General features: G+C 54.4%; 3 protein-coding genes across 3 annotated transcripts; all 3 read right to left on the minus strand.

Annotated features, from left to right (window-relative positions):
- Nucleotides 1–2,110: 2,110 nt before the first annotated feature.
- F5144DRAFT_570350 (cytochrome P450) lies at nt 2,111–4,517 on the minus strand. Its single transcript, XM_066788759.1, has 7 exons — nt 4,073–4,517; nt 3,886–3,984; nt 3,714–3,811; nt 3,296–3,654; nt 2,590–3,208; nt 2,463–2,525; nt 2,111–2,407 (listed from the first exon to the last, which is right to left on the minus strand). The coding sequence occupies exons 1-7, from the start codon at nt 4,260–4,262 to the stop codon at nt 2,336–2,338; spliced, it is 1,500 nt and encodes a 499-aa protein (XP_066645644.1). The 5' UTR covers nt 4,263–4,517; the 3' UTR covers nt 2,111–2,335.
- Nucleotides 4,518–5,278: 761 nt separating this feature from the next.
- On the minus strand, nt 5,279–8,867 carry F5144DRAFT_211878 (uncharacterized protein). The gene is made up of 5 exons (XM_066783049.1): nt 8,485–8,867; nt 8,299–8,425; nt 8,145–8,239; nt 6,127–8,071; nt 5,279–6,070 (listed from the first exon to the last, which is right to left on the minus strand). The coding sequence occupies exons 1-5, from the start codon at nt 8,748–8,750 to the stop codon at nt 5,312–5,314; spliced, it is 3,192 nt and encodes a 1,063-aa protein (XP_066645645.1). The 5' UTR covers nt 8,751–8,867; the 3' UTR covers nt 5,279–5,311.
- Nucleotides 8,868–11,896: 3,029 nt separating this feature from the next.
- On the minus strand, nt 11,897–13,110 carry F5144DRAFT_211960 (kinase-like domain-containing protein). Its single transcript, XM_066783051.1, has 2 exons — nt 12,525–13,110; nt 11,897–12,445 (listed from the first exon to the last, which is right to left on the minus strand). Exons 1-2 carry the CDS (start codon nt 13,015–13,017, stop codon nt 11,997–11,999), a joined length of 942 nt encoding a protein of 313 aa, XP_066645646.1. The 5' UTR covers nt 13,018–13,110; the 3' UTR covers nt 11,897–11,996.
- Nucleotides 13,111–13,577: the final 467 nt, after the last annotated feature.

Consider the following 13,577-nt stretch of genomic DNA (forward strand, 5'->3'; position numbering starts at 1 on the left):
TCGTTTCCCGTCTCTGATGCCTTTCCGCTTTCCAGTCTACGCAGCCTCCGCAGCCGTGTCATGATCTCATCCGCCACTACTTGGGAGACCGCCTCGTTTGGTTCCTTGGCCAAGTGGACTATTGTCCCTGCAAGTACCTCGTCTGATTCGTCGTGTAGAGGGTTGGGGCCATTGTAGATGTCATCTTCCATCACTTCGTCGCTGTCCTTCGTTGTGATTGGTTCGGCTCCTCCAGTAGGTGGGGCAGGCTCCCCCCGTGCAGCATTTTTCCCAGCCCCGGGCGCGGTCTTGCCCTTTCCTTTGCGAGCCATCGCGACGAGGCGCGACAGATCCCGCAACGGGGAAACTACCGTCGGCGGTTAGAGCTTTCTGAGCTCGATCGACTGGTGGTAGTTTCAGGCGTTTTGTTGCTTCTTTCGTGCTTTCGGTTTTTTTTTTGAGGCGGCATATTGGTTGGTTACACTGCATAACTGAAATATTAGGTACTCCCGTTACATTGGATCAAGGCCCTTCCTATAATTTTTAGCTAGCCCAGCACCTTCGTGAGCGTAAAGGAGAAAACCAACACAAAGCGGCCAAAAGGTATCTGGTTTCTTCCCACAGCAGAGACTCCCAACTCAAAAGGAAGTATGTGTTGAGATACTTATTTGCCTTGGCTCACTCCTATCTATGGTCGAAAAAGGCCCGCTCTCCTTTTCTTACATGCGAGAGTTGTTGTCCCCTTCAATGTGTGGACCGGGAAGCCTTGCTCCGTCGCCCAAATTTCACAGCGGCCAGAGCACACCGGATGTGCTGAGCGAGGTGACAGCGGCCCACCAGGGAGCGGTTAAATGGCTGACCTAGACCGGTATAGAGGAACCACATAAAAAAATGTTCTTGCCATCTGATCGGCTTCGCGCCGCGCTCAGCTAGTGTGCCGCACCCTGCCCTTGTGCGTTAGATAAAGCGACAGTATACAGGGCATCTCCGCGGCTCCCCACATCGGCGGAGCTGAGCCGTTTTCTTTCTGCAACGTGACCTCGAACCTGTGGGCCGATAATCATACAGGTTGGAGAGAATCCTTCGCCAGGAACGTGTAGATGCAGCGGCATTGGGGAGGAATGGCGAGGATCGGAAGCTTTTTGGTCCCAATCCGTAACAACATTGGAGCAGAGGCCGTATCAACAAAACGCTCTTGATAAAAAGCTAGACCTATGGCGACAACGCAGGAGGGCTTGAACCAACTTGGCAACAGGTCGTGTGAAAAAAGCCATCTATTGACGTTATTTCCCCAAAGTCTTTCTCCACTTCGGACTCCAACCTTGAATGCTCGGACGGAGTTTGAAGATTCCCCACCAACCTGAGACCCAAGCTAGTTTTCTTGTCTCTCCTTTTTCAGGTTGGTGATTGTGTTGATGAGGGACACCAGACCTTGTACGAGAATATCGAATATCGACGGTTAAGTATCCCCTGTCAAAAAAACGCAATTCCTAACTACGTACCTTGCTCCTTGTTTATAGTACCTAAGGTAGGGAGGTAGTCATCCATTCACTCGTTGCGCCTTTGTAGCCGAGGGGGCTTCAGTTTGGTCCTTGTTTGTCACCGACGATCACAGGAAGCTGGCGGTGAGCCTGCAGCGCCCCAAGGTGGGTTCGGCCGTTGAGAAAGTCGTTTCCATGGTTGCATCGGACCTGGGGGGTCTTGTCTCCACGTGGACAGCGAAACGACTGGGGGCTCCGGTAGGGCATGCAAGGATGTATGTACTCTGGTCTGGTATGTACATTCGGTCGTTGTTCACCATCGTCGGTCTGGTCATCGGAGTTCAAGGGTTAACTGGGCATGTCGATGTTGGTGGTCGTGCACATGTACACTACAGCAAAAAGGATGGAAGAGAAATTGAAAGCCACAATCTGAGACATCGGCGGCACTATCCGCCATTTCCCGCCGAAGGTCATGCCAAGACTTATATTTGATATAACGGGAGTTGTGAACGTGGCTAGCTGCAGCGCCAAGCACGTCAGCATGGACAAGGCCGGCAGTCCCGGGGTGGGAACGTGGGGGCACGGCGCGAGGACGTTCCAGTCTCCTTCGGTTGGCCGGGTGTTGTGTGAGAAGTTGCGACTGGGAAATCATGACACGGACCCAGAGGAGATTTTGCAATACTTCGCACAAGGAAGATTATATGGACAGGAATATATATCAAGTTGACATTGCAAGGATCGATGCCCTTGATCTGGCAATACACAGTACTTTCCGACATACCCACCGACAGCAATCCTTGTCGGATGATCGCCACGTTTCTTGTTGTGCCGCGCCTGCCATGCCATGCCCTGTCATGCCATGTGCCTCACTACCACTACATGCAGCCTGACCGCTCTTCGTTCCTGCGAGAGACGCGCACCCAGAAGTCCTCAATTATCCAAACTCCCTAGGACCGATTAGCATAGCCGCCAGCCACTCAAAACTTTCCGAAACCTGCTTACAGCGTTGCGAATATGGGCCGCCTTAGCGGGGTTAACAAGCGAAAAGTCGAACCGTCTCAACAGCTAATGCCCAACTTGTCAGCCACCAGGTTGCCCAAGTCAATAAGTCTTCACTCATCAAACATACCTCGACGAAAATTTTGTTGAATTCCATCCAGGCCACACCTTTCCCAGGACACTGGAACCTTCCAGAGTGAAAGATCAAGTCCACTGTACTGTTCATGCGGGCGAGCTGTTCCCCTTCGGCCTCCAGCCATCGTTCCGGGCGGTAAATCTCAGCGTCCTGGCCGTAGATCCTTTTAGAACGGTGGATCGCCATGATGTTAGAGCCAACTTGCGTGCCGCCCGGAATGAACTTCCCGTCTATTGTATCTCCCTCGGGAGGTACCTCTTTGAAGAAGACGCCAGAAGCGGGGGGCATCATCCGCAGACCTTCCTTGATGACCCCCTGGAGGTAAGGTAGTTGCCGGCCTTCGGCGTCCTTAATGGGTGATGATATCTTCGCCAGAGCAATGGCCTCATCGATTTCAGCTTGCAGCTTCTGGTACACACGTGGGTTGCTTAGGATATACAACGTAACGGCCCGGATAGTCGAGGCTGAGGTATCGCTCCCGGCAATGATTTGGACCAGCGTTTCTGCGGCGGCCGCTTCTTCGTTCAGACCATGTCGAATAAAGGATCCGAGCATATCGTGATGGTCGGGAGCATCGGGCTTGAACCGCGCGGCAGTCACCCTGTTCGCAATACTGTTCAGGGCAATGATATCAGCGCCGACCAACAAGCACGAGCATCATCCTCGTTGCGACGGGCATGACCGTCTGGCGTCGACTTACCCGATCAAAGCGCCGAATCCGATCTTGTCGGTTTCTTTCGGCAGAAGCGTGCGAAGGAAGCGTGACTGAAGAAGCTTTGCCAACAAAGGGTATGTTGAAACCACCATCATCGCGGGGATGGAGGTCATGGCGATCTTGATATAATCAAAGACGTCGTCATCCTGCTCGAGGAACCCCATTGGCTGGCCCCACGCGAGGTCCCCGATAACGTCCAGAGTGAAGTACTGTGCCTTCACACCCCAGTCCATTGGCCGATACTCATGTTTTGTTGACAAATACTTCGTTTCAATGAGTTCGATGAGTTTTGCAATCTGGGTTTCTATGCTGCCCTCCATGGACAGATTTTCCTTCCCAGAGTACTAGGCTCACATCGTCAGCGCCTGGTGGTGGTGGTTAGTCCCAGGGAAGTGAAACTTACCCCTGGAAGTATCTTCGCGCGGAGCGCGTTATGAGCGTGGTCGTCCCTCAAGGTTAATACATTGTCTCTGCTCGGGTCAACTCGAAATGCCTCGTACCCTATTTCCCGTTAGAACCTAATCCGCGCGAGGGAGGGATAATACACGCGTGATGTGCTTCTCCGAGTCACTTACAGGGCCCTCGAGTGTAGGGAGACCGGGGTGCCATCATCTTTCGCAAGATATCGGGGTCATCAGTGAGCAACTCGTTGGGGCCGACGCGCACGAGTGACCCTGTCGGACACCAACTTGTTAGAGCAATACTCAGAAGGACCGCGGGCACGAATAATATATTCGGCGGTCAAAGTAAGTGAAGACTCACCATATTGCTTGCCCACCTCCTCGTATGCTGCCGGTAGCCGAAGCTGGATGGCTTCCCAAAAGACCCAGAGCTTGGAGAAGCCGGCGATGAAAGGGCCCGGGACGTGGGATAGGCGTCGCCATTGCCAAATAGCATGTAGCACAAAGGCGGTCACTAAGCCGCCGAGCAAGATAGCTATGCTCAGTACCATTCTGAAGATTGGTTGGCGCCACAGGCCCGGTTTTGGCGTGCAGGAAAGTCAGTTCAGCCCAGCTGCCGCAGGTACAAGAGGGATCACAACCGATCGGATATTCATTTGGTTTTATAGCTCGGGGCCCGCTGGACCCCGCGGATACGACTTGAAACCAACAGTCGATGCAGTCACCTACGCTTGCCAGATTCGGTTCGACTCGTCCATTATGACCCGCTTGCATTGCCCTACTGCACGAAAAGCATCAACAGGGGGTCGGAACATGTCTTTGTCTGTTTGGAAAGGACCAGCTCTCTGTCACTAGCCCCGGCCCCGCTTGCCGATCCAGGTTTCTTAGGTGGTATTGCATGAACCCTCGCAGGATCGAACCGAGACCCTGCTCTCCCCCCACCTTTCACTGAAGTGCTTATTGCCTCCTTGTCCATCTAGCCCATCAAGGATTGCCTGCTGCATGGCGCGGCCTATCCTCATCTACACCCGGCCGCTTAGCTCGGTTGGTGTTCATATCCATAACTAGTGGCAATATTGATGGCGAGGCTCGGGATAATATGCTCGCGCCTAGGATAGATGCCTGTCTATAGTGTACTTCGTATCTGCGGGCTTTCGTTTTCAGAAGTCGGTTCGTCCCATATCAGGAAAGGTAGGTCGTCTATGTTCAAGAGGAAGTCACACAGACGCTCGCGTGGGTTGTGCCTCTCCCAAGTTCAACAATGCCCGAGTCGGGCATCTTCCGGCGCTATGTGCGTCTTAGTACCGTGGCAAAAATGAGTTGTTTCAATATCAGACAGGATAGGTATGTGTCCGCCATTGCTTCAAAAAGCCTGGTTTGGGGCGTGTTCAAACTGCAAGACCAAACTCGGAAAGGAAGAATGTCCAAAAAGAGCGAGAGAAGGGAAGAAAAAGAGAAACACCAGACAAAATTTCCAATCTTGATGGCCGTGTCTGACAGGCCGAAACAACATCACACACCCAAAACAACGTGAAATGAATGAATCCGAGCCTCAAAATTTCGGGATCTTCCACCACCCCAACTGCTCCAGCCATCTCTCCTATGCCTCTCCCTCAACTAGCGGTTTCATGACGGGAGCCCCAAGCCCAAACCGCCTCTTCACCGCCTTCCATATTTCCACGATGGCCGTATATACCACAACACACGCCGCTACCACACCCCACTCCCAAGTGATGGCATCGTGCTTGAAGACAATCCTGTTCACGACCGGTAGGTAAATAACGGGGAAAGCAATAACAAACCCAGCCGAAACGGCACCAAACAAGAACTTGTTCTGCCAGACTGTCCTGAAGACAGACAATGGACCGGAGTACTTCTCGGGATGCATGTTGAACAGCGACCGGGTGAAGTGCTTGGCCTCCCATGCCATCACTAGCAGTAGGAAGGTCAGCGTGGCAAACGTCGTGGCTCTGGCTTTGAATGCGACGCTGCACGCGTCCGAGTAATCCTCGTTACACATGACGCCTAAGCCATTCGGCCCGTTGACGCCGTAGGCCACCGAGGTGAACGCCGCTAGACACAGGCCGCCCATGGCGGTGCCATAGACGAACTTGTCGATGATGAGCTCGCGCGTGAAGACGCCAGTGGCGAGGTCGTGGGGTGGGCGCTGCATAATATCCGGCTGCGCGTCCTCGATGCCGAGGCCGAGGGCCAGGAACGACGAGGTGACAAGATTGGCCCAGAGAATCTCGAGCGGCGATAGGGGGAAAACCGAGACGCCGCGAGGGTCCTTGAAGGCCAGGCCGATAAGAAGGAGGAAGACTTGGGCGATGTTGGAGACGAGGAGGTGGAGAAGGAACTGCAAGGGGTTGATTAGTCAAGGTCATCTCGAGCTTTGGCATAACAAAGAAGTACCTTTTGGATGTTGTCAAACAAGCGTCTGCCTTCCTCGATGGCGGTGACGATCGAGGCAAAGTTGTCGTCAGTCAAGACCATGTCCGCTGCCTCCTTCGCCACGTCACTGCCGTTCAAACCCATGGCAATGCCTACGTCGGACTTTTTGAGTGCGGGCGAATCGTTCACACCGTCTCCGGTCATGACACAAAACGCCTTCCTTCTGTGCATGGCTTCCACCATGCGCACCTTGGTTGTCGGGCTACACCGGGCGAGGACAAGGGGCAGATGCTCCATCTCGTCGATTTGAGCGTCGCTGAGGCTGTCGAACGCGCCGGCGGCCATAATATCTTTCTCGTTGCCGTGGTTGGCGCGGTCCAGAATGCCGATCTCGTAGGCGATGGCTGTCGCTGTCTTGACGTGATCGCCGGTGAGCATGTGGACGGTAATACCGGCCTGCTGGCACCGCTTGACGGCTGTGGCAGACTCGAGCCTAGGCGGGTCATAGAGACCCGCCAAGCCCAGAAACGTGAGGTTTCTCTCGACCAAGGAACGCTGGGCCGAGTTCTCGTTTACCTGTAAGGGCACCTTCTCCGGCGCCGTTGCATGATCCTGGGGAATGATGTCTTGGGGGTTGGTAGATTTCCTAGCGATACAAAGCACCCGAAGGCCCTCGCTGGCTAGAGACTCAGCCTTGGCGACGATGGTGTTCTTTTGCTGATCAGAAACATCCATCAGGGGAAGCATGGCCTCGAGAGCACCCTTCGTGTAGGCGAACGCGCCTGCATCGTCGGTGCAGACAACTGTCATCCGCTTGCAAGACGAATCGAAGGGGAATTCGGCTAGGAGCTGGTGGCCGCCCGATTGCAGTAGCTCAGGCTTACCCATACCAAAGCGCATCGCCAGCACCTGGAGGGCAATTTCAGTGGGCTCACCGATGGCCGTGTAGGAGGCGTCGGTTTTGGTGACGATCGAGTTGTTGCAGAGAGCGACTGTCTCAAGGAAGTCCTTCAGCCGGGCTGCGCTCTTCTCAGCCGTCAGAGACTTGGGGGTGTACACCTCGTCTCCCACGCGCACGTTTCCGCTGGTGGGATCAAAGGGGTGGGTGGTGTCCTGGATGGACACCTCGGTTCCGTCGACCAGCCATACCCGCTTGGCAACCATCTTGCCCTGGGTCAGTGTGCCGGTCTTGTCGGAGCAGATATTCGTGACTCCGCCGACAGCTTCGAGAGCGGCGAGTTTGCGGATGACAACGTTGCCTTTGGCCATAGCACGAGTGCCAATGGCCGTGGCGATGGTGAGGACGGCAATGAGCGATTCCGGGATAACGGCAACCGCCACGCAAATACCGTAGATCAGGACTTCGCTGGTGACGTTCCAACGGCTGGCAGAGAAGACGATGATGGCCAGAGTGATAGCCAGGGCAAAGAGCAATAGGGCGAACTTGCTCAGAGCAACCTGCATGGGTGTGCCGTCGAGGCCGAGCAAAATCCTAAGACCATTTCGGACCTTGACCCAAGCCTTCCCGAGCACAGTTGTCCGCTTGTCGGCCGGGTTTTCTCTGCTCTTCCTTAGGAGCTCCGCAATCCTGCCGACTTCAGTAGTCATACCCGTAGCGACGACAATGCCAGTAGCACGCCCGCGGGAAACGACGCTGGCTGAGTACACCATGTTGAGGCGGTCGCCCAGGGGTACATCGCGGTCCTTAAGGATGATCTCGGCGTGCTTGCTCACAGGGACAGACTCGCCGGTGAGCAATGCCTCGTCAGTAGAGAGATTGATGCTGTGTACGAGCCTGAGATCGGCCGGGACGATGTCGCCAACTCCAAGCTTGACTAGGTCACCGGGTACCAAGGCCTCAGCCTTGATGTTATCCGTGTGGCCACCGCGAATTACCTTGCACGTGGGTGCAGAGAGCGCGTACAGTGCCTGGATGGTCTGCTCAGCGCGGAAGTCTTGGACGAATCTGCATCGAATGGGGACATGTAAGATGAAGGCGATCAACCGGGGTAATTCTTTTTCTTTTTTTGTTGACTTACCCGACCACCATGTTCAGCAGGATGACAGCGGCGATGACGCCGCCTTCAATGTGGTCATCGATGGCGAAGGACAGAACCATCGTGATGACGAGGACCTAGCTCTCGGTCAGTTGCCATTGTACCGCATCCGAAGATCATTCTTGGAAACACTCACAAGAGTCAGGCTGTTTGACACCTGTCTCATGAGAATCGTCCACACGGATAGCCCTCGAGCTCCCTCAACCTTGTTAGGGCCATAGTGCTGCAGGCGACGGGCAGCCTCGGAACCGTCGATTCCATTTCTGAGAGCGTGAGCAAGAGGGGTTGATCTGGATGTTTGAGGAGGGGAATAAAGGCTTACTCGAGGTCTGTCTCGAGCAGCGCGCAGACATCCGGCACTGAAAGTATGTGGGCGGACTCGGTGGTTAAGGCGGGAGCCGTGTCGAGGGTGCTGCTGATGGAGCCACGACCAACAGTGGCATCAGCGTCGGCATCCGTGGCATCGGCGTCCGTTCCGGTGGTCCCGGCGAGGGTGGGAGATGGGGGAGAGCAGACTGCGGAACTCTTGAAGCCACATATAGGAGGCTCCGTCTGCCCCTCGACGTCCAGCTCGTTCTCTGTCCCCATTCAATAAAGTGCGTCGCCGATATGATCCCAGCGAGTTCACGCGATGAGGAAAAAAGGGAAAAGAACAAAAGGGAAAAATCCCGGAAGCCGGAAGATGAGCCGGGCTTAAGATCTGATCCCCCTGCCGCTCTGGTCGTTGGCGTCCGATCACCGAACGCCGCCCGCCACATCCCACCCGCATTGGACCACACCACAAGCGGACACCCGAACCTGGGGGCAGCGGGTGTCTGGGAGAATGGGTACGTCGGCCAAGGGCGAGCAGCAACCACACAGACGAGTGACAGGCGTCGCCAAGTCGTTGGCAGCAAGGCCACGCTCCAATCACCTCTCTTTCAAGACCCCCACCGATCATGAACCCCGGCAGAGCAAAGAACTCCCAGTGGCTGAGATGGTTCCTCCGGGTTCCTGGTCCCCTTGGCACCCGCTTCAGCCTGTGTTGCCCAGCGCCGGATGCATCAACCTGGGGCCACAATTGATCAGCTGGTGTCCTGCTTGTCTCATAAACCCCGTTAACAAGGCTGACGCAGCCTCTCTCCCCTGAGCCATCCAATGAAGCCCGGCCCAAGCGACGCCATTGGATCGCCATTGCGGGGCTCCCAAGTTGTCTCTGCAAGCCACACAACCCAACCACGCACCACGTTGAACAGCCTGGGCTGGGTTCCATCTGCATCTTCCCCCACGTGCGGGACACAGAAGTTTATGATTGTACTGTATGATTGCTGGTGTAGGTATAACCAGTTATGTATTTTGTATGACCAGCTGCTACAGGTGATACGAAACACACATGCTTCTGTGCCCACTGTGGCTGGGTGAGTCGCCAGTGATCGCGTCAAACTGCGCTCGCCAGGAATTCCCCGAGCCTGCCAAGATAGCCCCACACGCATTCGTGGGCTGGAGGTTCCAAGGTTGAATCCAAACCTGAATTTTGCATAAGATATGTATGATTCACGCAAGGAGGCTCGAAGGGTTCTCTTCTTGTGAACACCAACCACATCGAGCAGCTGAACCACTGCCACTAACTTGATCTGGGAAAGTTGAGTGCGGCATCACAGACACGTTGAAGGATGGTCATCTCGTTTAAGGGACCTCAACAGAAGAAGAAGCATGGATAGAACCCTTGGCATCTCGGCGCTAAGGTCACCAGCAACGTGGAGAGGCAAACTCTGGACGCGTGAGCCAGTGCCAGGGTTGAACACGCTAATAACCGTTCCCAAACAACTGGTGGCGTACATTGTCCCATCAACCTTTACCCACGAATCCGTATCGAGCCGTTTTCGGTTGAGTTTAATCCAAGCCACCTTTCAAAGTCCTCCACGTGTATTAAACCTTACAAATCCCCACGTTTCGGCTACAAAGACAAAGCTACTCCCTGATGTTGGACAAATGGTGGACATTGCCAACCATGCTTTGCTCGAAGATTATCACGAGAATAGCTCAACTCGTCAGTCTTGTGGAGGGAAAGGCATTTCCTATCGCATCGCCATCTTGGAATCCCGCGGGATGTAACCCACTCATGAGCAATCCGCGCCTTATCTTGAGACCACTGGGAGATGCATTCCTTGACTTGCCTTACAAGGGGTGGGGACCGAAAGTGAGGTACTTGCTTGGCTACATTGGGGCATCCTCGCTGTGACTCTTCAGTACTGACATCCAAGGCCGGCTGGCCGGACACAACACCATGAGCCGCTTGGAATCAACATGCGCACAGCCTCCTTGCCAAGAGCGGGGTTTGGTTCAGGGACGACATGACTGGATGGCGTTGACGGTGTCTTGAGGTCAGCAACATCACATACCCACCGTGCGTGACCACGAACGTAGTCCAGATCCGTTTTTGAATGCAAAGGGAACCAACACTCCCCACAAATTATTTTGACTGAGGCCTCCAACGCCGAATCTTTGCCATTATGAATCTTGGATTGGGTTACATCTTGCACTATAGGCTCGGATAGAGAACGTTGACCAGCTTTGGTGACGGCTGCTCCACGGGAAGCAATATCGATTCCATTTAGACCTCTTTATGAGAGAGTTCTCGACACAAACCAGACGCTTAGGTTCATCGCAGGCTTTGCAGTACACGCCACCGTGTGGGCCACAACCTCCGATTAGAAAGACCTTGTTTCTATTGGACGGGGTAAGAATAGTGGTTCAGTTGGTTGAGAAATCAGACCCATCTTTCGTAGCTGTTTGAGGGAGGATACGGCCCATCGATCCATGTTAGAATGATTAAATTATCTTGAATTAATAATAAGGACTTCAAGAAAACTGGACGGCTATCTCGGGAGACGGCATGTTAAGGGAAGGCTCTTGTTCATCTCTTTCTCCCCTTGAGTTGAATGTCCGAGAAGACCATTCCTGGTACGTGGCCCCGGCTAGAAACGACGAAGGGCGGGTGCGATCAGGGCTCACAAGTACACGACTGCGGTGCCCGGTGGGAGGGCTGGCCGCGTCGAGCGCCGGGTGGCCGTCGCGTCCGGGTTGCGTCTCTCACCCCGCAATCGAGGGCGGTTACTACAGGAATTGCCTTTGGTATGGCACCGAGTGCCGCCAGTCCATCGTCCTAGATTGATACGGCCAGCCGCTGGATGGTGAGACCCAGCCCGATCTCGAGTTCCACACGGTCTGGACCCGGCCCAGGACCGGCGATATGCGGACGGTACAGAGTTCGCCGCGAGTAGTCGGCCGAGGATGATTGCGATGGAGGGTGTGTGGTGGAGTAGCGGACGAGGAGGCGGCGTGCATGGACGTCGATAGTCACAGCACCGTCACATCCAAAGAAGTTTCATTCCCACCTGCTAATTATCCTCAAGTCGATACCCCTTAAAAAACTCCACTCCCTCGCTCAAGCAATCCTCCTCCACCGTGTTGGCCGCATCAGGCCCATGCCCCCCATACCTCACTGAATCCTCAACCTGCACAACCCACACCGCAGCGTCGGAGCACATCCATCTGTTTCCACAGAAAGTCCACCTCCCACTAATTCTTGATGCCCGTGGAATGGCTAAGACCTCTGTCTGTCCCAATGCGAGCGGCGAGTGGCAGCCGTCCATAACCCGGCCTACACAACCAATCTCTTCTGTTATGCCGGACTGTCGGGTAAAGGAAGGTCTTGGAAAACGTCTGCGACTTTCTTGGCCCAGCGTCTCGAGAGCATAATCTATTCTACTTGGGGTCTACCCTATGATGCTACGACCAAAGCCTAGATAGATGTAGCTAGCCATTGTCTGCGGATTGTCCCGGCCCATTCCTTCAGTACCCGAGTGAGCGGGCATAATGGTCCCACACATCAAGAAGGCCAGAATCCTCCAAGAACAAGGGTATATATCTGTCCATCCATTCGCCATCCAGCTCTGCAGTGAAGGCGGCCTTACAGTACTCCCAATAATCTGGATACCACCCTGACTGGTGCCAGTCAATGATCGAAACCACCTTGCAAGGCGTCTCCGTCGAAACCATAATGTTGCTTGGGTGTAAATCGCCGTGGGTAAGCACAACAGGTGCTTCATCGGGTAGATGCTCCCGGCCGGGATCAGGGAGTTCCGACGGCTTTTTTCCCGGCCAATGTCGTTCAAAGCCTGTCCTGATCAAGATGGATAGCCAGTCATGAAATTCAGTAACTGAATGGAACGGCCCCCCCGGGGGATCGTTTCGCGGGCTTTCGAAAATGATATCGCTGGGCGGCTGACGATTGAGGTGGCCTTTAATAGAAGCAAGTAAGTAACGGTACAGACTTTGGTCGTTAGTCGGCTTGTTGCCTATCCCAAAGTGTAATCATACCAAGGAAGAACTCGCCGGTTGCGTGGCGCACTTTGCGCAGCTCAGAGAGCATAACCCGAAGCTGTTGGCAGACCCCCTCACGCTCAACCGCATTGAGAGATTCCCAGCGTTGGTCCAGGGGGACGCCCTGTACCAGCTCCATATAGATGAAAACTTGGTCGCCATCGTGTGTCCAGCCATATACCTCTGGGATGGGGACGGGGGCTTCTGGCAGCGCATGGCGCAACGCCCAAAGACACTGGCCCTCATCTACCCTCACCCGGGGTGCGCGTCCAAACTTGACAATCAGGCCAAGCTCCTGGTATCGAACTGGTGGGATCCGGTATTTCATCTTCTGCGAATTTTGAATGTCGCTCCTCGCGCGAACGTCTGCGGGGGACGGTAGTTCAGCGCCCGGTCCATTACGCGAGAAGAATGAGGACTCAAGGAAGACTGCTCGCTCGGCTGGGGGGAACTCCTCGGTGGAGACGATAAAACGAGGCGCCGTCGACATTGCGCGGAGAGGGTGCCTTGGATGTGATGGTTAGGTAGGTACATGTAAGTTCGGGGGTTTGTCTGTGCCGCAATCAGGTGCGTGGCGGGGCCCCGCCCTGCCAAATTCGGCGGCCAGAACAGCAAATCCCATATTTGATCTGGAAACGAGACCTGAGGTCACGGGGCGTGATGGTCAGGGTCGAACTATGAACCGACTGCTCAAAATTCGGGAACTCTTTTTGATGCCATTGGGGTTTAGGGAATTACTTTCTCGGAATAGGATTGCGCGAATGATAAAGCACGTGCTGAAAATTCCTTATATGCCCTTGATACTTGTTGTGCGTTTAGAAGTGGACGTGCGTTTTCAAAATGCAGCAGCCTCGGTCTGGGACGAGACGGCATAAATTGAGCAAAGGGCATAAGAATTTCGTCTACTCATTCCAACTTCCTGTTGCTGCCTAAGTTGTTATATGCTGTTGTCACTTAAAGATGCAAATGCTAACGGTTAGGTACTCTTCGGGCAAGATGAGCACATGACCTAAGTCCTGCCGTAACACGGAGAAGGGCAAAGATTGTAAC

Source organism: Chaetomium tenue (assembly GCF_020726465.1).
Source record: "Chaetomium tenue strain MPI-SDFR-AT-0079 chromosome Unknown F5144scaffold_3, whole genome shotgun sequence".
Taxonomy (NCBI): Eukaryota; Fungi; Ascomycota; class Sordariomycetes; order Sordariales; family Chaetomiaceae; genus Chaetomium; species Chaetomium tenue.

Bases quoted from the DNA above. Each gene is read 5' to 3' on its own strand.
- F5144DRAFT_570350 (XM_066788759.1), bottom strand. From the start codon at position 4,262: ATGGTACTGAGCATAGCTATCTTGCTCGGCGGCTTAGTGACCGCCTTT. The intron at 3,812-3,885 runs GTAAGTGACTCG...AACGGGAAATAG, and splicing joins TCCCTACACTCGAGGGCCCT to GGTACGAGGCATTTCGAGTT. The intron at 3,209-3,295 runs GTAAGTCGACGC...TGCCCTGAACAG, and splicing joins GGATTCGGCGCTTTGATCGG to TATTGCGAACAGGGTGACTG.
- F5144DRAFT_211878 (XM_066783049.1), bottom strand. From the start codon at position 8,750: ATGGGGACAGAGAACGAGCTGGACGTCGAGGGGCAGACGGAGCCTCCT. The intron at 8,426-8,484 runs GTAAGCCTTTAT...TCACGCTCTCAG, and splicing joins CTGCTCGAGACAGACCTCGA to AAATGGAATCGACGGTTCCG. The intron at 8,072-8,144 runs GTAAGTCAACAA...CATTCGATGCAG, and splicing joins CTGCTGAACATGGTGGTCGG to ATTCGTCCAAGACTTCCGCG.
- F5144DRAFT_211960 (XM_066783051.1), bottom strand. From the start codon at position 13,017: ATGTCGACGGCGCCTCGTTTTATCGTCTCCACCGAGGAGTTCCCCCCA. The intron at 12,446-12,524 runs GTATGATTACAC...CTTCTATTAAAG, and splicing joins AACCGGCGAGTTCTTCCTTG to GCCACCTCAATCGTCAGCCG.